The sequence below is a fragment of the Cyprinus carpio genome, chromosome B18 (assembly GCF_018340385.1).
Source record: "Cyprinus carpio isolate SPL01 chromosome B18, ASM1834038v1, whole genome shotgun sequence".
In the NCBI taxonomy this organism is placed as follows: domain Eukaryota; kingdom Metazoa; phylum Chordata; class Actinopteri; order Cypriniformes; family Cyprinidae; genus Cyprinus; species Cyprinus carpio.
This window is the reverse complement of record NC_056614.1, coordinates 8,982,483-9,009,021: the sequence shown is the minus strand read 5'-3', so window position 1 is coordinate 9,009,021 and position 26,539 is coordinate 8,982,483. Positions and strand designations below refer to the sequence as shown.

At 41.8% G+C, this 26,539-nt stretch overlaps 1 protein-coding gene across 3 annotated transcripts in view; it reads left to right on the top strand.

The window, feature by feature from the left end:
* LOC109109514 (genetic suppressor element 1-like) overlaps positions 1-26,539 on the top strand; it is a 285,518-nt gene that overhangs the window by 186,218 nt on the left and 72,761 nt on the right. Inside the window, exons 4-5 of one of the 3 annotated variants that reach the window (XM_042743753.1) lie at positions 15,401-15,598; positions 25,995-26,206. In XM_042743753.1, coding sequence (XP_042599687.1) covers positions 15,401-15,598; positions 25,995-26,206 — 410 coding nt within the window. The remainder of the gene's footprint in view (positions 1-15,400; positions 15,599-25,994; positions 26,207-26,539) is intronic. The other 2 variants (XM_042743754.1, XM_042743755.1) reach the window with 2 other exon arrangements.

The following is a 26,539-nucleotide window of genomic DNA, read 5'->3' as shown; positions in this document are numbered from 1 at the left end:
TCAACTATTTGATTAGTGAGCTTGACTACATATTAGATGGATGTCTAGGCCCATTTAGTTTTTATTTTTATTTTAAAGGGGTCATATGATGCGATTTCAATTTTTCCGTTCTCTTTGGAGTGTTATAAGCTCATGGTACATAAAGAAGATCTGTAAAGTTGCAAAGACTAAAGTCTTTAATCCAAAGAGATATTCTTTAAAAAAGTTAAGAGTCAACCACGCCCTCCTAAAATGGCTGGTTCTAACACGCCCCCACATGTCTACATCATGGGAAGCTAAAACACACCTTGAGCTAAAAGATAACTTTAAATGTCCGTGTTCTGTTCTGTCTCTGAGCGCATCTCTAAAACACAACCAGTTATTAGGGTTGCCACCCATCCCTTAAAATACAGAATCATACCGTATTTAAGGTAAAATGGTTTGTCCCGTATTTTAAGCCAACACATATTTGAATAAACAAATAAGTATTTTGCACTGTTTATAATACTAATAGCAATTATAATTACATAAATTTAATAAGGAGTAGGCTTTGTAGTAGTTGTTTCCATAGCGACGGAGTCTCCAGAAAGCGTGCCGTTAAAGCCCTTTCACACAAGAGCAGCATGCGGTAAACAAACCTGCATGGTTTAAAACATCTAGGAGCTCACATCTGCCCTCTGAACACAAAACTCTCCAGATGTAGCACTGAAAGTGTATAGAGAGGCATTTTAGTTGTTCACGGTGGACTGTCTGACTTAAAGGGACAGTTCACCCAAAAATGAAATTTTGTCATCGTTTACACACCCACAAGCTATTCTAAACCTGTAATAATTCCTTTCTTCTTTTGAACATAAAAGAATATACTTTAAATAATGTGGGTAACCAAACAGTTTCTGGTCTCTAATGACCTTACTATGGAAGTTACAACCATCAGCTCTTTAGTTGAGTGACATTCTTCAAAGTATCTTCTTTTGTGATCAGCAGAAGAAAGAACGTCATGCAGGTTTAGAACAACCTGGGTAAATTATGACTAATTTCATTTCTGTGTGAACCATACCATTAATGTGATAGACACATCCATGCTTCTAAAGGTATAGGCCTATTGTTTTATTAACATTTGGATAGGTTGTTAATATTATATTCCATTATCAGAGCTTTGTAGACATAATTATTATATTTTTAGACATGAGTAGACAGATAAATTAATATATTATAATTCATGTTAGTTAGTTATATTTTGAAGATATATTAGTTTAAAATTCTTAACATACAACTGTTTTAATTATTTTTTTAAATTTGTAATTTTTTTAAAAAGTACTTAATTACTTATGTAAGGATATGTAAATGTAAGGATTTTAAGATTCTCAAGTCGGTAAACTAATTAATTAATAAGGGGGGAAAATGTAGATCAAGAATTGTTCTGGAATCGGATCGTGACTCCCAGAATCCGAGTCGGATCGAATCGTGAGGTGACTAAAGATTCCCACCCCATATGCAGTGCGATATGCAACGCAACGCTTAAAAAGACAATATATGTCATTATAATCAGTAATTATGTCCCCACTGGATGCAAGAAATGTCTCGTTTGTAATGGGTTTAATTGTTTTTTTTTTCTTGTCTAGTGATGTCCGAATTGCGATTGAATCATTCTATTTAACCGGATCTTCTTAGTGAACTGATCGAACCAGTTCACCAAATCGAACTTAATCGTTTGAAACACTTTGCGTCTCCAGTACACACTAATCTAGTGTTGTTAAAAGACCCGGTATTTTGGTACTAAGTTGGTACCCGGTCAACCCAGTTCTTGATGCGCTATCCGAAAGCTATCCTCTTCCAGGGTTGGGTTTTTTCCCGTGGTATTGGGCTACTTTAACACTGTTGCCGCGGGGTTGTTTTTCATGTCCGCAGGTTAAAAACGACCCCAATAATGTGATATTTAGCACCTGGAATGCAAATTTTACCAGGGGACTCCCTCCAAAACACGTCTATCTTATCCCCGGAACGCATTTTTAACGGGGGACCCCCCTCGAAATGCGATTGGGTGGGTTTTGTTGTGAAAACCTGGCAACCTCTTCATAAAAGCAGTGGCGACCTCAAGAAGCGAAAACGCATCAAACTAACAAAACACCCCGATCAAGTTCAAGCAGGTAAGTTTCAATTACATTTTTAATATTTAGGGCTTCTCATATGAATATTATTCCATATTTTAATTTGAATGTCAGATTGAAATAAACATTGCCGTTAGCGTATACGTAGTAAATTGTTAGCATAAGCGCAGCTAACGCTAGTATAAAGTTTCTTTGTTAACTATTTAATGCTCCTATAACTTTTATTTATGTAAAAAACAGGTATTTACTGGTATTTACTATTTTTACACACCGGAGGCTTTTAAATGAACTGTGTATCCAAAATATGCGTGTTAGACAAAGTACAAATGTATGGTTAACAGTGTTTGCCATATCAGTCCGTCAAAAATTTTTATTTTAACATTTTTTTAGTTAGTTGTAATTCTTGGCTGAAAATCTCTAGCAGGTTTTAAAAGCCTGAATATGAATAAAATATAATAAAATTAAAGTAAATATGAACACAGTTTGGATTAAATAAAAGTACAGTCAAATTTTATCTCCTGTATAGACTTTACTGTTCAACGACTTAATGTTTTGCAACATGAGTTAGATCTAGTAACATCTTACAGTGAGTGAACAATATGTTTTTACAACATACATTAATGTTTGTGAATGTTATTTAATACCAACACTTGATCAGTCATGTTTGTTCATTGTGCATTAAATAATTTTAACAGCTTGAACTTGTGATTTATGTGTTTTTAAATTAACGCTAAGAAGAAGAATTGCCGTATAACTATTGTTTATTGTTAGGTCATGTTATCAAACCTAACAAAAAAAAACCAAATTTAAAAAAATTTCAATACTACACATAACATAATTATAAAAAACACTTAATATACAGGTCCTTCTCAAAAAATTAGCATATTGTGAAAAAGTTCATTATTTTCCATAATGTAATGATAAAAATTAAACTTTCATATATTTTAGATTCATTGCACACCAACTGAAATATTTCAGGTCTTTTATTGTTTTAATACTGATGATTTTGGCATACAGCTCATGAAAACCTCAAAAAAATCTAAAAAAATTAGCATATCATGAAAAGGTTCTCTAAACGAGCTATTAACCTAATCATCTGAATCAACTAATTAACTCTAAACACCTGCAAATGATTCCTGAGGCTTTTAAAAAACTCCCAGCCTGGTTCATTACTCAAAACCGCAATCATGGGTAAGACTGCCGACCTGACTGCTGTCCAGAAGGCCATCATTGACACCCTCAAGCGAGAGGGTAAGACACAGAAAGAAATTTCTAAATGAATAGGCTGTTCCCAGAGTGCTGTATCAAGGCACCTCAGTGGGAAGTCTGTGGGAAGGAAAAAGTGTGGCAAAAGAACGCTGCACAACGAGAAGAGGTGACCGGACCCTGAGGAAGATTGTGGAGAAGGACCGATTCCAGACCTTGGGGGACCTGCGGAAGCAGTGGACTGAGTCTGGAGTAGAAACATCCAGAGCCACCGTGCACAGGCGTATGCTTTTGAACCAGAAACAGCGGCAGAAGCGCCTGACCTGGGCTACAGAGAAGCAGCACTGGACTGTTGCTCAGTGGTCCAAAGTACTTTTTTTCGGATGAAAGCAAATTTTGCATGTCATTCGGAAATCAAGGTGCCAGAGTCTGGAGGAAGACTGGGGAGAAGGAAATGCCAAAATGCCTGAAGTCCAGTGTCAAGTACCCACAGTCAGTGATGGTCTGGGGTGCCATGTCAGCTGCTGGTGTTGGTCCACTGTGTTAAAAAGAAGAAGAATTCTAGCTATCAGGAGATTTTGGAGCACTTCATGCTTCCATCTGCTGAAAAGCTTTATGGAGATGAAGATTTCGTTTTTCAGCACGACCTGGCACCTGCTCACAGTGTGATGGCTCGTAAAAGAGGAGGAGGCAAATGCAGGCAATCAGAAGAAGTTTATTGATAATAGAGTCCAGTATGTAGGCAATGGTGAGAGAAGGTCTACGGTGGCGTGAGAAGTGCTGATGGTGAAGTCGGTGGTGAATGTGAAGGCGGTCGATGGATGAAACCAGGAACAGACCGGAACACTCACACGAAGACGACAACACGAACACAATCCAGAACACGAACACGGGAGACGGTAATCCAACTGGGAAGCTGAGACATGAATGAGGATCTGACAACAGACAGAGAGATGAGTGAGTTTATGTAGCTGAGTGGAGATGAGGATCAGCTGGAGCGAGACAATCAACACACAGGTGACAACAATCAACCAAACGAGCACATGGAGACTACGTGAGTACAAAAACAAACACAAAACATGACACGGAGGAACCAATGGATTTCCTACCGTGACAGTACCCCCTCCCCTAGGACGTCACCTGACGTTCCCAGCCTGCTTTACCTGTAGATTGTAATCATCAATAAGGCGGTGATCCAGTATGTCCCGAGCAGGAACCCACCTTCTCTCCTCCGGACCGTAACCTTCCCAATCCACCAAGTACTGAAATCAGCGTCCCCTCCGTCTAGAGTCCAGAATACGATTAACCAAATATGTGGTTTCCCCCCATTAACGATACGAGGCGGGGGGGGACCGGGGCAGGCGGGTTAAGACGGGAAAAAATCACACGGTTTTAATTTTGGACACATGGAACACGGGATGAACCCTCCTGTACGCCGGAGGAAGGCTAAGACGCACTGTTACCGGATTAATGATTTTGGTAACAGAAAACGGGCCGATAAATTTGGGAGCAAGCTTATTCGAAACGGAACGCATCTGAATATTCTGGGTTGAAAGCCACACTCTTTGACCGACGACGTAACGGGGAGGCTTCGACCGGTGGCGATCGGCCTTAGCCTTGGTGCGCGACCTAGGTGCGGTGACACCTCTGGACTAGTGCGTGTGCGGAGGGGACCGAAACCTCGGATTCCGTACTGACAAAATTAGGTGGTTGGTACCCTAAACTACACTTAAATGGAGACATGCCCGTAGATGACACTGGTAAAGAATTGTGTGCGTACTCCACAATTGAGAGTTGCTGACACCAGGAAGAAGGATTATTGGAAGCCAAACATCGCAAAACCCTTTCGACATCCTGATTGGCTCGCTCGGTTTGACCATTGCTCTGGGGATGGAACCCGGAAGAAAGACTAACAGTCGCTCCTAACAATTTACAAAATTCTCGCCAAAATTTGGACACAAAAATTGGGACCCCTGTCAGAAACCACGTCTGTCGGAAGGCCATGTATACGGAAGACGTGGTCAATGACAGCTACCGCTGTTTCCTTGGCTGATGGTAATTTGGGCAAGGGAATAAAATGAGTCGCCTTCGAGAACCGGTCCACTACGGTTAAAATCACCGTATTGCCCTTAGAGGGCGGGAGGGCGGTAATGAAATCTAGCGAAATGTGGGACCAGGGTCTCGAAGGGACAGACAGCGGTAAGAGTAACCCATCTGGAGGTCGATTGGAAGTCTTACCAATAGCGCAAACTGAACAAGCCAAGACGAAGTCGTGGACGTCACGAGCCATACCAGGCCACCAAAATCGTTGCTTGACTAGAAACCTAGTTCTACTAACCCCTGGGTGACAAGCAACACTGGAACAATGACCCCACTGGAGAACGTCTGACCGTAACCCCTCCCGCACAAACAATCGGTTCGGTGGGCAACGAGCCGGGGGCGTTACCCCTTCTAAGGCAGTCAACACCTTCGATTCGACCTCCCATCTGAGCGCGGAGATAATGATGGTCCCCGGTAAAATGGGCTCGGGAGTAGCAGTACGATCGGAATGCTCAAAAAGACGGGATAAAGCATCGGGTTTGATGTTTTTGGAACCCGGCCGGTTAGAAAGTGTAAAATCGAAACGACCGAAAAACAATGCCCACCGAGCCTGCCTGGAGTTAAGTCTTTTGGCGGTTCTAATGTATTCGAGATTCTTATGGTCCGTCCATACAATGAAAGGTACACCCGACCCTTCAAGCCAGTGACGCCATTCTTCCAGTGCAAGTTTGACTGCCAACAACTCTCGATTGCCAATGTCATAATTAACTTCTGCAGGAGATAAACGGTGAGAATAATACGCGCAAGGATGCACCTTTCCCGTCTGAGGATGCGCGTTGGGACAACACTGCTCCTACCCCCACCTCTGACGCGTCGACCTCCACTATGAATTGACGTGAGCGATCAGGGGTGACGAGAATGGGAGCTGAAACAAAGCAGCTTTTCAGTTTGGCAAACGCAGCCTCGGCTGCGTTTGACCACCTGAATGTCAAACTAGGGGAGGTCAAGGCGGTCAGAGGAGCGGCTAGTTGGCTGAAATTGCAAATGAAACACCGGTAAAAATTGGCGAACCCCAGAAATCTCTGCAGGGCCTTGCGAGACTCTGGGGATGGCCAATTTACCACAGCCTTAACCTTCTCAGGATCCATGCGAACACCCTCAGTCGAAATGATGTGTCCTAGAAAAGAAACAGACTGTGCATGAAAAACGCATTTCTCCGCCTTGACAAACAATCCATTCTCTAGCAACCGCAGAAGCACTCGTCGTACGTGTTGCACGTGTTCCTGGAGAGACGAAGAAAAAATCAATATGTCATCCAGGTAAACATATATGAACAGATCGACCATGTCTCGCAACACGTCATTAACGAGTGCTTGGAAGACTGCCGGCGAGTTCGTTAGCCCGAAAGGCATCACGCAGTACTCAAAATGGCCTCTAGGGGTGTTAAAGCCAGTCTTCCACTCATCCCCCTCCCTGATGCGGACCAAATGATAAGCATTACGTAAGTCCAATTTAGTGAAAACGGACGCTCCCTGCAACCTCTCAAAAGCTGAAGACATAAGCGGCAAAGGAAAGGTATTCTTTACCGTTATGTTGTTCAGCCCTCGGTAGTCAATGCAAGGTCGCAAGGATCCGTCCTTCTTTCCCACAAAAAAGAACCCCGCCCCCGCTGGAGAAGAGGAAGGGCGGATGAACCCCGTTGCTAGAGAACTGGATATATATTTCTCCATGGCCGCCGTCTCTGGAATAGACAAAGAATATAACTTGCCCTTAGGCGGAGAAGTTCCTGGCCATAACTCTATCGCACAGTCATAGGGACGATGAGGAGGAAGAGAATCAGCACGAGACTTACTGAACACCTCCTTCAGGTCGTGGTACTCCGCGGGCACGTTAGCCAAATCCACTGCTTCCCCCTGAAACACAGACTCAGAAACATTAACACCAGCAGACAAAAGACAAGACCAATGACACTCCTCGCTCCAGCTAGCCACAGATCCGAGGCGCCAATCGATCCTGGGGTTGTGTTTCTGGAGCCAGGTGTGACCGAGAACAATGGGAGATTGAGGTGAGTCCGTGATGTAAAATGAAATCTCCTCCGTATGGTTGCCAGATGTGATGAGAGAAACAGGTAAAGTGGTCTGTGTGATGACTGGCAGTCTGTGTCCGTTGAGTGCAAAAGGTGCAATGGGGTGTTTGAGGGAGGTGAGAGGAATGTTGAGTCTAGTAGCAAACTTAAAGTCCATGAAACTACCCTCGGCCCCAGAATCCAACAAAGCGTGATGATCGAGTGCGTGGGTGGACCACCGTAGACTCACCGGAAGGAGTGTCGATGTAGATGAGGTCTTCCTGGCAGAGATCCCACCCGATAGTAGCCTCCGTCTTACTATCGGGCTTGGTCTTTTACCGGACAGCGCTGGATGTGATGTTCTTGGCTGCCGCAGTATAAACACAGTCCCAGGGATCTCCGCCTGATCCTCTCCTCCCGGGAGAGCCGAGCTCGCCCCACCTGCATGGGTTCAAGATCTCCCGGTGGGCTGACCGCAACCTCTGAGCGCTGACGCTGAGCCTCCGGTCTGGTCGCGAGAACTGTTCTCCCCCCTCCGTCTGGCGGCTTGGTCGAGTCGGTTGTCTACTCTGATGGTGAGGTCGATCAGGCCATTGAGAGAAGTGGGGAGCTCGACGGCGCGGATCTCCTGTTGGATGCGGTCAGCCAACCCATGCAGGAAGTGATCCCACTGCGCCTCTTCGTTCCACATACACTCCGCCGCCAGGGTGCGGAACTCAATGGAATAGTCGGATACGGACCTGTCTTCCTGACGTAGGTCCGTGAGAAGTCTAGCCGCCTCCCTCCCGGCGACGGAGCGGTCGAAGACCCGTCTCATCTCCTCCGAAAGGGCATGGAACGAGGCACAGCAGCTGTCTTGGTTCTCCCACACCGCCGTCCCCCAGAGGGCAGCCCTCCCCGTCAGTAGTGACAAGACGAATGCCACCTTCTTTTCCTCTGTGTTAAAACGTGCGGGGCTGCAGGGCGAAGTGCAGAGAACAATGAGACAGAAATGATCGACAAAACTTTGGCTCACCCGCATATTTCTCAGGGATGGGGAGGCGTGGTTTGGACTGGGAAATCCCCCCGGAGACGATCGGCGGTGTGGGTGGCGTGGGAGGCGCAGCGGGTGGCGGTTGTTGTTGTTGTTGAGCCTGGAGAGCGAGCTCGGACACCTTCGTCACCATTGCTTGGAAAGCTCGACCCATCTCATCTATCACCTTGTCTTGGCGATCCATACGACCAACGGCTCTCTGCAGAAACTCCTCCAGATGAGATGGGGAGCGATCGCCTGCTGCTTCCATGATGGTCAGATCCTACTGTGATGGCTCGTAAAAGAGGAGGAGGCAAATGCAGGCAATCAGAAGAAGTTTATTGATAATAGAGTCCAGTATGTAGGCAATGGTGAGAGAAGGTCTACGGTGGCGTGAGAAGTGCTGATGGTGAAGTCGGTGGTGAATGTGAAGGCGGTCGATGGATGAAACCAGGAACAGACCGGAACACTCACACGAAGACGACAACACGAACACAATCCAGAACACGAACACGGGAGACGGTAATCCAACTGGGAAGCTGAGACATGAATGAGGATCTGACAACAGACAGAGAGATGAGTGAGTTTATGTAGCTGAGTGGAGATGAGGATCAGCTGGAGCGAGACAATCAACACACAGGTGACAACAATCAACCAAACGAGCACATGGAGACTACGTGAGTACAAAAACAAACACAAAACATGACACGGAGGAACCAATGGATTTCCTACCGTGACACACAGTGCCAAAACCACTGGTAAATGGTTTACTGACCATGGTATTACTGTGCTCAATTGGCCTGCCAACTCTCCTGACCTGAACCCCATAGAGAATCTGTGGGATATTGTGAAGAGAGACGCAAGACCCAACACTCTGGATGAGCTTAAGGCCGCTATCGAAGCATCCTGGGCCTCCATAACACCTCAGCAGTGCCACAGGCTGATTGCCTCCATGCCACGCCGCATTGAAGCAGTCATTTCTGCAAAAGGATTCCCGACCAAGTATTGAGTGCATAACTGAACATAATTATTTGAAGGTTGACTTTTTTTTGTATTAAAAACACTTTTCTTTTATTGTTCGGATAAAATATGCTAATTTTTTGAGATAGGAATTTGGGGTTTTCATGAGGTGTATGCCAAAATCATCAGTATTAAAACAATAAAAGACCTGAAATATTTCAGTTGGTTTGCAATGAATCTAAAATATATGAAAGTTTAATTTTTATCATTACATTATGGAAAATAATGAACTTTTTCACAATATGCTAATTTTTTGAGAAGGACCTGTATGTAGTCTTATCTAAATTTACGTTTGTTATTTACTGAAAAGTTATATTTTAGCTGGTGTCAATGATCTAATGTTGCATTTGGTCAGACTCAGCCCGTTGCTTTACTTAAGTATATTATGTTTTCCTTTTAAAGCTGCAGACTGAAGAAGATCCTGAAACACACAAGCAAAACCTAAAACAGACAACAGTTTAAAAACAGAGGAAAAACTTTTTAAATAAATTTGGAAACAGTTGAATTTTGGAAACAGTGAAAACAATTTTAAATAAGTATAAATAGTAGCATTGGTTTGTAAATTTAATTTTTGTTTAACGTTATTAATAAAAATAATGTTGTTCAATTAGCATGTTTTTGTGTTTTGCTTTGGTACCAAGAACCATGTATTTTCACTGGTATTGGAACAGAATACTGAAATTTTGGTACCGTGACAACACTACACTAATTCACAAATCAGTTACGTTATTCGGTTTATAAACATGCCTGACACTCCCTCTCACACAAAATAAACCAATATCCCGAGTTATTCAGTTACGCCTAACAGTACATTGACTGAACTGCTAAAAGAGAACCGATGATGGGATATGCACGAGCAGAGCAGCAGTCTTGTCCTGCTGGAAGACGGCATCAGTATGTTAAGGGGCGTAACATTTCCATCACACGCTTGAGGCATTCGGCCAATCACAACACCCTGGATAGCTGGCCAATCAGAGCAGGCCTCACATTTTTAGAACAATGAGCTTTGTAAAAATTGATGCGTTTCAGAAAGGTGGGGCATAGAGGAGAAACTATAATGTACATTATATGAAAAATATATATATATTTTTTTTTTACCTTAAACCGCATAAACACATTGCATTACACCAAATACACAAAATAATGTTCTCTTTTTAGCAACGTCATATGACCCCTTTAATAATATCAAAACTTTAATTCTAACGTCACATTTTAGTATGCAGTAGTACATGTCTGACTTGGCCTGTGTTCTGCTATTCTTAAGCCGGGCGCACACTGTTCAATTTTTAATAGTCCTTTACGATTGTTGCTTGGCAGACTGTACAAACATGATGATCATGTCACACTGTGGAATCGCAGTTGTCATTAATGTCAGACTGTACGACAGTCAAGACGCATTAAAAACAGGTGCGCATAAGAAAACTTGTCCAGAGTTTTACATTATCAGTCCATACAAGGTCAGTGACTGCGAGCTGCATTACACACATTCATGATGTTGGGTATCATTAAAATTTACATTAACATTTAATCATTTAGCAGATGCTTTTATCCAAAGTGACTTACAAATGAGAACAATAGAAGCAATCAGACCAACGAGAGAACAACAACAGTAAACAAGTGCCATGGAAGTCTCAGTTAGTCTAGCACAGAACCCATAGCTTTGTTTTTATATTTATGTATTATGTTTTCAAGAATAGGTTAGACAAGAAAAGGTAAGTGCTAGTATTAGTTGGTCAAGTGCTGGCGAAAAAGAGGAGTCTTTAGATGTTTTTTGAAAAAGAGTAAAGACTCAGCTGTTCGAAGTGAGATTGGGAGGTCATTCCACCAGCTGGGCACAGTCCAGGAAAAGGTCTGTGAGAGTGATTTTGAACCTCTTTGGGATGGCACCACAAGGCGTCATTCCCTTGAAGAATGCAAGTTTCTGGAGGCCGCATAAGTTTGAACTAGTGAGTTTAGGTTAATTGGTGCCGTGCCAGTGGTCGTCTTGTAGGCAAGCATCAGTACCTTGAATTTGATGCGAGCGGCTACTGGTAGCCAGTGTAACCTGATGAGGAGTGTAGTAACGTGAGCTTTTTTTGGGTCATTGAAGACAACCCTTGCTGCTGCATTCTGGATCAGTTGTAGAGGCTTGATAGTACATGCTGGAAGGCCCGCCAGGAGAGCATTACAATAGTCCAGTCTGGAGAGAACAAGAGCTTGGACAAGAAGTTTGGTGGCTTGCTTTGACAGGAAGGGTCTAATCTTCTTAATGTTGTATAAGGCAAATCTGCAGGACCGGGTCATTGTAGCAATATGGTTTGTGAAGCTTAACTGATGATCGATCACAACTCCTAGGTTTCTGGCTGTGCTGGAAGGAGTTATGGTTGACGAACCCAGCTGTATAGAGTAGTTGTGATGAAAGGATGGGTTAGCCGGAACCACCAGCAGTTCTGTCTTAGTAAGATTGAGCTGAAGGTGATGGTCATTCATCCAGCTAGAAATGTCACTCAGACAGGCTGCAATGCGAGCAGCTACCGTCGGATCATTTGGTTGGAATGAGAAGTAGAGTTGAGTGTCATCAGCAGGAAAAGCCATGCTTCTGAATGACAGATCCTAATGATTTCATGTAGATGGAGAAGAGAAGTGGTCCAAGTACTGAGCCTTGAGGAACCCCAGTAGCAAGAAGTTGTGACTTAGAAACTTCAACCCTCCAAGACACCCTGAAGGATCTATCTGAGAGGTAGGACTTAAACCATAGGAGTGCGGTTTCAGAGATGCCCATCTTTCTGAGGGTGGACAGTAGAATCTGGTGATTAACAGTGTCAAAAGCAGCAGACAGATCCAGCAAGATGAGTACTGAGGATATAAAAGCTGCTCTTGCCAGTCGCAGGGCTTCAGTAACCGAGAGCAGGGCAGTCTCAGTTGAGTGGCCGCTATTGAAGCCAGATTGGTTGCTGTCCAGGAGGTTGTTCTGTACAAGAAACATAGAGAATTGGTTGAACACAACTCGCTCAAGTGTCTTTGCATTGAATGGAAGAAGGGATACCGGTCTGTAGTTTTCTAGAAGTACTGGATTTAGAGATGGTTTCTTAAGCAGTGGGCTTACCTGAGCATGCTTAAAAGCTGAGGGAAATGTACCAGAGTATAGAGAGGTGTTGATAATGTGAGTAAGTGAAGGTATGACTGAAGAAGAAATCGCTTGAAGGAGATGGACAAGTAGTAGGATGATTGGAAAGGATAAGTTTGGAAACGTCCGTCTCTGAGAATGGAGAGGAGGAGAAAAAGTGTGTATTAGTCGTTATGCAGTTATCATCAGTCTGCGGTGTGGAGAATTGGTCACTGATGGTTCTTGTCTTATTTGTGAAGAAAACTGCAAAGTCGTCGGCTGTAAGAGTCGATGAAGGAGATGGTGGAGGCAGACAAAGAAGAGAAGAGAAAGTTTTAAAAGGTGTGCGAGAGTCAGAACAGTTGTTTATTTTGTTTGTGGTAGTATAATGTTTAAGCAGTGAAGGAGTACCATCCAGAGGAGTACCATCCTCAGGAAAGTTTGATAGTAACACATCCAGCTCCTCCAAGAAGTTTCCCAGTTGACCTGGGGGAAGATAAACGACCACAAAGTGGATTTTAACAGGGTGGGTTATAGTAATTGCATGTGATTCAAATGAACCGTTACCTGTAAGAGATGGTTGAAGATCAAATTTCCATTCTTTTGAGATCAGGAGACCAGTACCTCCAACCCTCCCGGTCATACGAGGGGTGTGAGAACAAGTGAAATTAGTGGAGAGGGCTGCGGGAGTGGAAGTGTCTTCAGGTTTGATCCAAGTCTCAGTTAGGGCCATGAGGTTGAGACCGGAATGAGTAGCAATAGAAGAAATTAAATCTGCTTTGTTAACAGCAGACTGGCAGTTCCAGAGACCAACTGGAATAGAGAGTAAAGTAGTAGAGGTCAAAGGGACAGGCCATAAATTATTGGGATAGGCCAGCCTCCGACGTACAGTGTGTGTTCTCAGAGTGTTCGTAGTAATAGTAGAGATCTTGTCGGTGTCCTATCATGAAAAGTATATGAATGGTGGCAATAGTGGCATATTTAAGATAAATAGTGTAAGCAGCACTACACACCCACATGAAAACAGTGGCACAACCAGTGTTTATTGTAGCAAAGGCAACATATATCATATGAATTCCGTGAACAGAGAACAGGAGCGTTTAAAGGAAACTAGCATTAATTCTGACCATGGCTTGTCTTGAAAACTGTTTGACAGTTTGACATTCGTCGTAGGAGACATCGCACTGTAGGACTGTGCACCAAATCTTCTAACGCTTCCAGAATTTCGTCAGGGGTAAAATTTGATCGCAGTGCCCATTAATTGGCTGTCAGTGAACATGTCAATCCAGCGATCATAGTCTATGGATTTTAGCCTTGGATTATAGGAATCTTTTAGGATTTTCAAAACTTGTTTCAGACGAACAAACCGTGGCCAAAATGGCACAGTGTGAGCTGGGATTTAGTCCAGATTTAACCCATCACTCTGTGTATGGATTAAAAAAACTGATTCTGTGTTTTATCAGGGTAAATGAAACAGATACAGTATGTTTTATCTGCTGCTGATGTTTTCGTGTTTTGGTACGTACTTTAAGTATGTGTGTTTGTGAACGCTGGTGGACAGACAAGCTGACCTTGGGCATTATCTTTGACCTCTTCTTCTTCACCTCTATCCTGCAGCTGTTAGGGTCAGACAGTGTTTTTTTGTGTCAGGCTGTTTATGTCCTCAAAGGCCGCGTTTCCACTTTCAGGCCAAAAAAGTGTGCCAGGGCCAGTCGCGTTTCCACTGTCACTGTCGCGTTTCCGCCTCATCGGTGCTTCCTCAGGGCCAACGGCACGGGTTTTTTGGCCCGACGAAAACCTTGGGCCAAAGCGGACCAACTGGGGCTAGAGGAGTGGCTATGAACAAAGGTAGAGTTACTCTGAGTCTGGAGAGCGTCAGCGCCGCAGATCATTTAATAAAGTTAACAGCTATAACACCAGCATCAAAGACTTTTAAAATAATTTGAGCTCAAAACTCACTTTCAGACAGCAGCGAGTGTTTGAAACTTCTGTTTGAGATCCAGTGTTGATTATGATCACCATACAAGGCAGAAATAGGTATTTATAAGCGATGCAAAGGACTATGCACACTAGCCATTAACTTTACCATAGCAAACATGGTAAATACAACTGCTTGAAGAAGTCAGACTTCAGCTTCTAATTCTCTATCACAATCGTATATTTATTTAGTAACATATTTTATCTGTCATAAGTCTCGTCTCAAGACTTTAGCTCCGCGTACGTTATAAAAAATATCATAATAATGGTTTTTGTTCGGGAGCTCCCTCTGCTACTCAGGTCGTTTATTTTGATGGAAAAAATATAGTAATTGTCATTCTTTCTTAATGTGATGTATACTGTGACTACAAATAAACAGAAACCAACTGAATAAGTAGGCTGTGTCCTCTTTCTTTCCTGAAATAACGGTTCATACCGCTTTATTTCTGTTACTAATTTTCAAACCTGATAAATTAATTAATTATGATCAATGTATCACTTATTATTGTAAAACATTGATGCTTTTGGATTTAAATCTTTAACAAAACATGCAAACAAATGGCCGCTTTTATCATGTTCATTTTGTGATCATGCTAGTTCCAGTGACTTTCTGATTAGTTTTCAGATAAATCTTCTTTTTGATGGTGAAATGATGGGGTTATGTGACGTTGTTCCTGAGAGGCGTGTAATTGGCTGGTTTTCTTCTGGCCCGATGGTGGAAGTGCCTCGTGATTTTGGGCTCGGTGCTACAGGTCCGAGGCTTTTGGCCCCGTCCAGCCTGTTTAAAGCACTGGCTTGCATTGGCCCGACAGTGGAAAAGCGGCTAATGAGTCAACCCGTCAGTGTCTGGGTCCATGTATCCTGTTTATTGCTTCTAATATCTCACTCTGATTCTCTGTCTCCTTCAGGCATGAGCCATGAGCCAAAGTCACCATCATTAGGCATGATTTCCACAGCGACCCGCACCACAGCAACAGTCAGTCCCCTCACCCCATCTCCCCTCAACAGTTCTGTTGTGCCCAATGGCAGTCCTGCATCTCAGTCCGCCCACTCGGGATTTGCCGCCGCTCTCCGCAAGCTGGCCAAGCAGGCAGAGGAACCCAGAGGTAAGCTGTGACCCTCTGACATTTGATCCCTGACCCATGTGTCAGTGCTCCAAGGACACAGATGTACCCTGGGTGTCGTCCCTTTATTGCTATGATAATGACCCTTTAGTGGAATTCAAACTGGACTGAATGAAGTCTGCTTTTCCTTGCAAGTCTTGGTCATGCTGGACTACAGTGGCATTATCTTAACAGAGTCAGTAGTTCATGGCTCAGGACATGATCCAATGTTGTTGGCTCCTAGGGGCCCCATAGAGATTAAGTGAAAGAACTGTATACCGAGCTAAAAATTGAGTTCTGCTACTTCCAATACTATGTATTATCATATTTGGAAAAAGTTCTGAGCAGGCTACTTTATGTTAGATAAAGTACCCCCACCCCCTAACACTACACATCTTGGCTGCGCCCAAAAGCTAAAAAATGCTGCCTCCACAGGCAGCATATGGAGGTAGGAAAGCAACAAGGCATGTCCAAATCCAATGATCATGTCACATCATGTCTGCTGAGATACCTTTATCTGATAGATTTTTGAAGGCAGCATAAAGGTATCCTTCGCTGCCTATGATATCCCACAGTCCTGTGGGCTTGATTCCATAACAGTTGAGCTATTGCATATAAAAGCTGTGATTTTTGGTCAGTTTGTCTGTAAATGTAAATGTTATTTCCTCATTCAGTTTCATTTCTAGCTAGAAATTAGTTCTATAGAAATGTAATATTCACTTAGTTATCCCCAAAGCACTCTCTATTTTGATGTAGATCATTAAACTGGTGACTGTCTCAGAAGTATACCTGAAATCATTTTTGGGAGATACCCTGCCTGGAAAGTCATTATCTGATAGGTCAACAAGGCATATGCTTTTGGACACAACTGTTGTATGCCAGCCTAATCAGCTAAGTCAGTGACTACTGTCAACTGTTTGAGAAGCAGTCTTTAACAGTCTGCCAGAATACCACATGCTTCCTGTCTTCTCCTGCTTGTCCCCTAGTGTGAGTGCTCTCCAGCAGACCCAGGAAGAGCTATCCATATAGAGAACACTTTGGTGTGAATGGATCCAGCACCCTGCTGTGATTTTTATTTTATGTATCCTAATACGATGTGTGTAAAATGCTGGATTCACAAGACCACAAATGGGGCGGCACACTGGCTAGGTGGTAAACACTGTTGTGTCACAGCAAGAAGGTCCCTGGTTCGAGCCCCTACTAGTGTGTGGAGTTTGCATGTTCTTCTTGTGTCAGTGTGGGTTTATGCCGGGTACTCTGGTTTCCACAGCCCAAAAACATGCAGGTAATTTGAATTGAAGATTCTAAATGGTCCCCCCCAATTTGTGTGTAAGACAGACTTGTGCATGGATGACATGGATTAACGGGTTCTCGCCATGAATATAGCCATAGATGCTGGAAAGCCGTTAAGAAAACAAACAAGACCACAATCAAAACCCATCGTGCTCCAGTTCAGACTTTACCAACTATTGTTGCCCCTCCTTCTTGTTCTTTGCATTGTGACCGTTCTCTGCTGCTTCAACTAGTCTCTGAATTTGACAAAGTTTGTGAGATACCTGACAGTAAATGAAGAATGAAATGAGATTGAGACACTGAGTTAGGTCCAGTTACACATTTACTTGCCTCTAAACGTCAATTAAAAAGCAAACTCTGGTTGGTTGACCATATTGTCTCTTCCTTTGTTAGCAGTTGGGTGGTTCTTGGTCAGGATAAACTGCAGTGTGGAGACTTTATGCTGATGCTCAGCACTAGCACTCAGCTAACTGTGTTTCATCACCTGTGTTAACTCTGCCTTCTGTTTGTCTTTCTCATTGTGTCTGTAGCCCATCTGTGGGTGGCATTTAAAAACAGACAGTTGATGCACACTATGATTAGGTCACTCTCACTGTTAAAAACAGCTCTAGAAACGCCTCTTCCCAGTCTCATTTGTCTCCAGTCCAGACAGCTGTAGGTAGGCCGCAGGAGCATACAGACTGGGCCAGTGAAATGGGTAAGTGACTGTGATCTGAATAATGGCAGATCGGGTGTAGGCTGACGTCCGGTTTCACAAACCTTTATTTCAGTTGCTGAGGAAAGAGAGAGTGTACATAAACATAAAGTTCCCGCTGTAAGATTTCCTGTTATTGCACTTTGGAGGATAAAACCTGCAAAAATAATGAATGAATGAATGAATGAATGAATGAATGAATGAATGAATGAATGAATGAAGAAATTAAATGAATCTGAATGAATGTGAAATAAATATGCATAAACTAAATGATAAATACCTAAATAAGTAATTAAGTATAAGGAAATTTGCGAGGCATCAAAATTGTTTTTAACAAACACCAAATCTGAAATTAAAGTTTTCATTTAGCCATAAAACTGAAATTTTAAAATGTAATAATCAGTAAATTAATCAAATGTATTTAATTAACACTGAAAAGAAAAAGAAAAAAAAAGTTGAATACAAAGATTTAGGTTCTTGTTTTTTAATTCTTATATTTATTTTTTATTAATTTATTAATTTGTTCATTAAAATAGTTATAATAATTTATTGGATTGATATTTGTGTAACGCCACGCCGGAAGAGGGAGCCCTTGCCCGAGTTCTGACTGGTACCACTCCCTCTGCTGCTTCTGTGATCACTTCCTGTTTGGCAACCATTTAAGCATGGTCAGGCCAAACAGGCCTTTGCGAAGTATTGCCAGTATCACTGCCTTACCGAGCGTTTCCATTGTCTTGCTCTGATTGCTACGTGTATGATTGATCGCCTGTTTCTCTGGATTTTGCCTTTTGGATTTCCCTCGTACTTGTTTGCTGATTGGACTGATTACTGTGATTTCGACTTCTTGGCCTGTGACCACGACTCTGATTTCTGCCCCACATTTTAGATTGTTAAACTGTTTGCTCATTAAACTTTTGCAAATGGATTCTAACACAGCCTCTGCCTCACCCTCATTACAATTTGAAATGTATTTATTTCCATTTGTTTTTATAATTAGCTATTTCTGTAAGTATGCACTTGTGTATTTATTTATTTTTTGTTTTCATAGTTATATTTCCTCCTCCAATATGATAATCAGAGGTGGTCCATTTAACCCTGTTGCCTGTCCTCAAAATTGGATCACAAATGCCATTTATTTCCATTACATTATTATACAAACATTTATTTCTGAGATAATTGGATACAATGTCAATATAAAATGTTTATGGTTGAATACTAGAAGTATGCAGTAAGCAAGTATTCATTTCTGAACATGGCCAATCTGTCTCTCTCACAGCAGGTGTGGTGTGTGTGATTAATTAACTGCTCCATTTGGACTTGAATATTAAAGGGCCTCCTTTATGCAGCAGAGACAGAGACACCGGAGTAGAGGGGAGGAGTAAGTCCCTAGTTCTGGTTGAGAAGAGAGAGCGGCAGACATTCAAAGGATTTAAAGCGTTTATTGGCATATACCCAGTGAGGAAACAAGTTTCCCTGAGCAATGAAATTCTTACTTTGCTGTCCACAATGAATGCCAAGACGGTGCAAAACTATTCACACACATACACAAACTATACACTATACAAACTATACACACATACAAAGTAAGAAACATAATAATAAAAACTATGCTGCAGTAGTAGGAATGTAGACTATGAAAATAGAAGTATAGACTATGTATAACGTAGACGGTGTATAATAAAGACTATGAATATCTATAAATGAAAGGAAAGAGTAGAAATATAGTAAGTGAAAAATAGAAATATCGATTATTTATATGATATCTATATATGCAAATGTACAGTAATAACTTAGTACAGGGTGTCAGCGGGGTCTTAAAAAGTATTAAAAGTTGATAAATCAATTTAGAGAAAATTAAGGGCCTTAAAAAGTATTAAAAAGTCTTAAATGCCATTTACCAAAGTATTAAATTTTGTATCATCTTTTCATTGTCCGAATAGTGGGGTTCTGTGTAGTTTATTTATGGAATCCCGCAAGATTTGACGTCATCTGTTAGCGCGCTCACTTACTGAATGCACTGCTGTGTGATAGCGCGAGGCTTGTTGATCCCGCTCTCGCTGAATTTCTGACCATTACCGCATGCTCCCAGTCCCATCCGCTCCCGCGATTTTTGAATCCGCTCCCGCAAACATTCTAATATTGTATATCATTTTAGCGCATCATGACGCCGCTATCAATCTGTGGGGTATTTAAATCCCTTTTGAAATAAGCGTGGGCAGTTCTCTTTCGATTTCGCGATCGCTCGTGCACTGTGTAAAGGGAGCACATCTATATTTGTCAATAAGCTCGCAATCTGTTGAGGAGAAAATCCTCCAACATCTTCTCAGTCATCTCTCTTACTTTTGACATGTGATCAGTCAATCTGACTTCTGCAGCTGATGTTGGATGCAGGGTTGTTGTTTTTTTTATACGAAATTGGGCTGCTTTTAAAGTGTTGCAATGGGTTGATTTTTCCCCAGTGGGTTAAAGGTTTGAAATATTGCATAAATTACATTTAGTTGAAATGCTTGCACTGAAACATTTTGCATTGTACCTGTAATAAAACTGTGCTAAATGTTTTGGGCCAAACTAGTAGGAAGCATTTGAGCTGTGTTTATGATAAATGTGCATAATAGTGACCGTAAAATATGTATTTTAGGGATGGAAATGACCTTTTTATTTTTGGGACATGGTAATTGCGCTACTTTTTTTTTTTTTTTACCGCATTGGGCTTGGGATGCACAATTAAAAGGATGTAATAGTTGTGATCATTATTTTACCATGATCATTCACACTTGATCAGGTGCAGTACTGACACTATCAAATCAAGCACTCTGTAATCACAGGTAAACTGTCTGATCAGTCAGATCATTGTCATGAGAAGTGTTCCACAAAACAGCTATGGTTTGCAGACAGTTATAAGAGCTGATGTAACAAATACATCTTTTGAATATACTGTATGAACTCATTGTCCCGTCAGCTTGGAGAGCTTTATTTTCCCTCCTCAATAAGTTTTGTCAGTTGTTTTGTTTATTGGTCTAATTCTTGTTTCTTGGGTTGCATTGTCACTCAGTTAATTATCTTGTGCTTCGTTCCCACCCTTCTGAATTATGTTGTATTGATAAGGAGTTATCACAAAGTCGGTCTGTTTAGTTGTGCTATCTTACAATCAATATAGGCCAATAGTAAATGTAAGTTAAAGTGTCGCCGTTGTAACCGGTTAAAACTTGGAGTGGCGATGAGGTCTTAAAATGTATGGAAAGAGTCTTAAAAAAAGTCTTAAAAGGTATTAAATTTTACTCCATGTTTCCTGTATATACCCTGTAGTACTAATAACAGCAATAACATTACAAATGTTCAATGAGATAAAACAATTTGAACCGATTGTTCTCTGAGATAGATAAGTCCACTAGCTAGCTATACCTGTTAAATAGCTGAGGGGAAGAAGGAGTTCCTTAATCTGGAAGTCCTGCAATTTACACTCCTATACCTCTGTCCTGAGGGTAGGAGTGTGAACAGTCTGTGTTGGGGTGGGTGGGGTCTTTAATGATGGATGCAGCTCTTCTGTGGACTCTGTGGTGGTAAATGGCCTGCAGTGAGGGCAGTGGAGTCCTGATGATCTTCTCAGCAGACGTTTGCCATCCCTAACAGTAGTGCTGCCATACCACGGAGTGATGCAGCTGGTCAAGATGCTCTCAGCTACACAGCTGTAGAAGTTGTGGAGGATCTTTGGTGACATGCCATACTTCCTCAGCCTCCTCAGGAAGTACAGCTGCTGTTGTGCTTTCTTAACCAGCTGGGTGGTGTTGAGTGTCCAGGTAAGGTCCTCACTGATGTGGACCCTTAGGTATTTAAAGTTGCTCACCCTCTCCACTTCAAACTCTCGGATAAACAGTGGCTGGTGAGTTCGCCTCTATTTCCTCAAGTCCACTGTCATCTCCTTTGTCTTGTCCGTGTTGAGGGAGATGTTGTTGTACTCACACAATGTCAGAAGACTGGCCACCTCCCTCCTGTAGGCCGTTTCATCCCCGCCAGTGATCCATCCTATCACTGCGGTGTCATCTGCAAACTTCAGAATGATGTTCAGAATGACATGGCCCTGGGTGGTAGGGGTACCCTGTTTTTGTGGCCTTCCATCTGTAGAAACGGGCTGCATACATAGCCCAAGCTCATTGTCAGTGGCTCTGTTCCACAAACTGGTGATAATTTAAAGAATCATAGGTATGCTCCTGATGTGAAGGCTGTTCTGAAAGGTAAGTGGCATCACAAGCTTCAGATAGGGCAATTACTTCAGATATTGATTGGGAATAGGGCAGTCCTAAAATGTGACACTCAGTGAAAGCATCCAGTAAGGATGGTGGACAAAGCAAGATAAACAGAACTGAGAGATGATATATTTGATGCTGAAAAGAATAGATAATAGGCCAGTTTAATTAATCACCCTAAAAATATCATTTTGTCATCATTTACCTGTCCACACCTCTATGTATTTCTTTGTTCTGCATTACATAAAAGGAGACACATATTCAAAAGAAAGAATTGCATACAGGTTTGAGAGTAAATTATTTGTGTGTGATGATTATTTGTGTACTGTGTATTTTTATACTTCTTTACAGTATCACATCTCATTTCCAAACTTTACTGGAATAAGATGTGGGTTTGGCTCCTTGTGCACTATTTGTGTGGAGTTGCTGCCTAAATAGAATGCATAGAATTAGTCTCAATTAATATCCAGCTGTGGAAAAAACAAAACTGATGTGTGTTCATTCAGAATGGTCATGATATATGATATGATATGGTCACGGATATATGATATTCTCATGATATCTACTGTTTCACAGAATGAATCATGTGAGTGCACCAAAAAAAACAATGACGCATGTGTTTGTGTGTGTGTGCGGGGGCAGCATATGGACTGAGGCATGTTGAGTTCTGCTCTTACACCAGGTGTGAAATTGGCTGTTTAATTAACTGCTGATGCTGTTCTAATGCAGCCTGAGACGTGTGTGTGTGTGTGTGTGTGTGTGTGTGTGAGAGAGAGATAGAGGGAGGTAGAGGAGGGTTACTAGATGAATCCTCAGAGAACAGCGATGTACATTAATCACACGGGCACACACACACACACACAGTCTCTCTCTTTATTTGCACTGTGAAATCTGTTCATTTTAGTGGCATTCAGAGCGTGACAGGAAGTGTTGGAACCTCTAGTCCATATATGGGAATGGCTTCCTCTGAGAGCAGCTTGCACAGACGCATCGCACTGAATACATTTGAATATCATTAGCATCTCATAAAAGCATACCAGTTTGACTCAGATGGTGTGTGTGTCAATGAGAGGCCCATCTGCCTGTGTGTGTTTCATTTCAAAGAAAAAAAACCATGAAAGAGATCTGATGCTTGCCTCTCCGTCATACACACATTCTCTTGTGATGATGTTTGGTACAGTAATTTAGCACTTAGGCTGTAAAGACACATACAATATCAATGTGTCTGACAGATCCACACTCACAGGAGCTGCAGGAAGATGATGATGTTTGATGGATGAGCGTGTGCCTGAGTGAATAAAAGAGAAGAAAGCTATAAAGGTGAGGGGCAGGGGTATCTTGCTGCTCACTGTGTCCTGTGTGACATACTGGGAGAAACAAATGAGAAGACAGTGAGAAATGGCAGCAGATGAGCAGCTATCAGTAATGACTGCAGGCATCACACCACTGTTGTGTAATAGGCAACTGCCTCTGTAAGCAGCAGTATAAGGCATCATAGGCATTACACTCCTGACATTAAGGTTACAAAAGTTAGGCAACTTAATCACACTGCCTCATCCTATACCTTAGTTTTGTCTAATTTCCAGCAGAATGGCATTCATCCATAATGGATAAGGCAATACCATAAAAAGTAAATCCAAGTTGGCAGATGTACAGATATATATGTTGATAATATATTTACAATTACAAATTCAATTGTGAAATGTATCAAAAAAATAAATAAATCACAATTTAAATACAGACTGTCTTCAAGCAAGTTTGTGTGTACTTTGTTGTGTCATTCCTCTGACGCTGCTTGTTTAGGGTTGAATCTCTCTCTCACTTCACAAATTGCTGCTTATTTAGATTGTTCAAAATCACTTATTCAAGAGCATAAGTTTCAGTTTAGGGCTGAAATATCAACAGTGGTTTTATCACTGAAAAAAATAATATCTGAGAGACTTTTGGAGTAAAATCAAGTGAACCAAAAAATGGTTCTGATATTAGGTAAGGCTCAATAATAAGTATTTTCAAATTATTTTGTTTATCTTGTTTATTGTTAGTTAGCACCAATACAACCTATTAAACATCCTTACCTTTGAAAATAATCATTATTGGCAGCCCTATTTCAGTTGGGATACTGCATGAGTAATAGATGCTGGTAATAGATGAGTAATAGATGTCTTTTCGGGGTTATCAGGAGAAAATGCCTCAAAATGCGTATCCACGTTAATCGGCTTCAGAGGGTTAACTGCGAAAGCCAGATCTGCCATCCAGTCTGCATCTGAGAGCTCTGGGATGTCCTTGCATTTCTTCTTACAAAACTCCTGAATTTCTGCTCTCAAGTCCCATCCTCTTTTAAGCACCTTGCCCATGCTGAGCCATCTGACAGTTGTGTGGTAGCCTATATCACTGTTAACTTTCATACTCCTCCAAAAGTGCAACAAACTGTCTATGAGTCAGTGCTCTTGTCCTGATGAAGTTTACTATTTTTGTCACAACATCAATAACATGGTTGATTTTTAGCACTGACTTGCACAACACTTCCTGATGTATAATGCAATGCAAAAGTACCAAGTTTTTTTTAGTCACTTTATCTTGCATCCGTTTCAAAAGTCCGACATTTTTTTCCTGTCAGATTTGGACAGCCAAATTGTATCACCAGTTTGTCCATGCATGAATTTACCTCTGCGAACAAATCACTGCCCGTGGTAGTCCCTTTCATAGACCGCAAAGCTGCCAGCTCCTCTGTCATCTCAAAGTCTTTCATTATTCCACATAGAAATATAAGTAACTGGGATGTGTCACAGACATCACAGCTCTTGTCTAGAGCCAAGAAGAAAAAGTCGAAATTGTCCCAAATTTCTGATTTCCCGCGATGTTGTCGACTCATCTCGTTACGGTTTGCCTGGAGAGCGGCACATTCGAAAATACCTCTTTTCTGTCCTGGTATATTAGCCCTGAGTCCACCAAAAATTATTTGATAATCTCCCCATCAGAGAATGGCAATGGTTTTTTTGTGATTTTGTGGGATATCACAAAGCTGGTCTTGACTGCTGCATCCTACGATGTATGAAACTTGGCAAAAAGTCCTTGCTGCTTTTGCAGTTTAGTTAGCAAAGTTTCAGATCACCTGCTCTGCATTCATCAAATTCTCATATTTCTCTGCGTGTTTAGTCTCGTAATGGCGATTCAAATTGTAATTCTTAATCACAGCTATCTGGTCTCAACAAACTAAGCACACAGCTTTACCTTCAGTAAATAAATACTTAGAAGTCCATGTCTTGTTAAAAACTCTACATTTTGCATCAATCTTTCTTTTTTTTTAATGCTAGCTAACATATTTAAGGGGTAACGGCGAACTCTTGAAAGCTGTCCTACATGAACGTGAACACATTTGAATGAGGATCCATACTGTCACACACACGGACGCATGTACAAAAAAAAAAAAAAAAAAAAATACAGCTGCCTTCAAAATAAAAGCAGTGTGGTTGTATTACGTGTTTATAGGTTGTTTATGTCATGTTGCGGACAAATAGCATAATAATGTAGATTTCCGCTGACTCTATATCAGACCTGGGCATTGCTCCATTTGCATTCAAATTTTAATTAACCATTTACTTCACCATTTAGACCCTGCTCATCTTTTACAGCGGACAAACTGACAGACTGAGAGACAGATGGAGTGTGTGTAGAGGTGCACCAATGATGACGGCTTTAGAGAGCGATGATTAAGCACTGGATTGTAATTGGCTGGATGTCCATGAAGATAAACAATTCAGGACGAACAAACAGGACTTTCTTTTTTTCTCTTTTGTCAGAGCTTTTCCTGTCATCTCTCTTCATGAATTCTCTTCCCCGTCTCTATCTAATGTTTGATGTAGGTTGTGTGTCTGTCTCTCTACTCCTCCATGAGACATTTATATTTATATTGTATATCCTTTCCACTTTAAACTGAACTAGTCAAAAATAAATGGGTGTGCACACAGCTTTATGTATAGAGATGTGTAAGAAGCTGGTGCGTTTGCAATGTGGGTTTCGCTTTACTTTAATTTATAAGCTACAATCTCATGCAGAGATCACATATTTCTTGTTTTTTTAGCATGAAGAGACAGTACCTAGATAAATGGCATGAAGTTGATTACAGAATGACTGATAAACCATTTCACTCCTGTTTCCTCTCATTTAGCAGGATCTTCCATAAGCAGCGAATCATCTCCTGTCTCATCTCCGGCCACTAACCACAGCTCCCCAGTCAGTACACCCAAGCGAGGCCCCATGGGTCCAGTTATAGTGCCTCCTGGGAGCCACAGCGTACCCAGTACCCCACCTGTTGTCACCATAGCACCCACCAAAACCGTCAACGGCCTATGGAGGAGCGAGAGCCGACCTGTACGAGAGGTAAAGTTAATCACAATATACAAAAGCTCTGTTCAGAACCCTAGAGCCATCTCACTTATACAAAGACAGCTTTGTAACATGTTAAGAGAGTCTTAGAATGCAACAATATTATTGTCTACCTTACAGGCCAGCTGTCTTGTCAGGAACCTTAACATGCAGTTTAGGTAGACAGCTGAAAAGGAACATAGTATGTGGAATTCTCACATGTTTTCCCCAGGTTCATCGGTTCTCTGTCTGTCTGTATAACAATGCATAGTAATTATTTACAAAAATCTATTTCAGATAAATGCTTTTCTTTTAAGTATCTCAGTTTCCACAAAAATATTAAGCAGT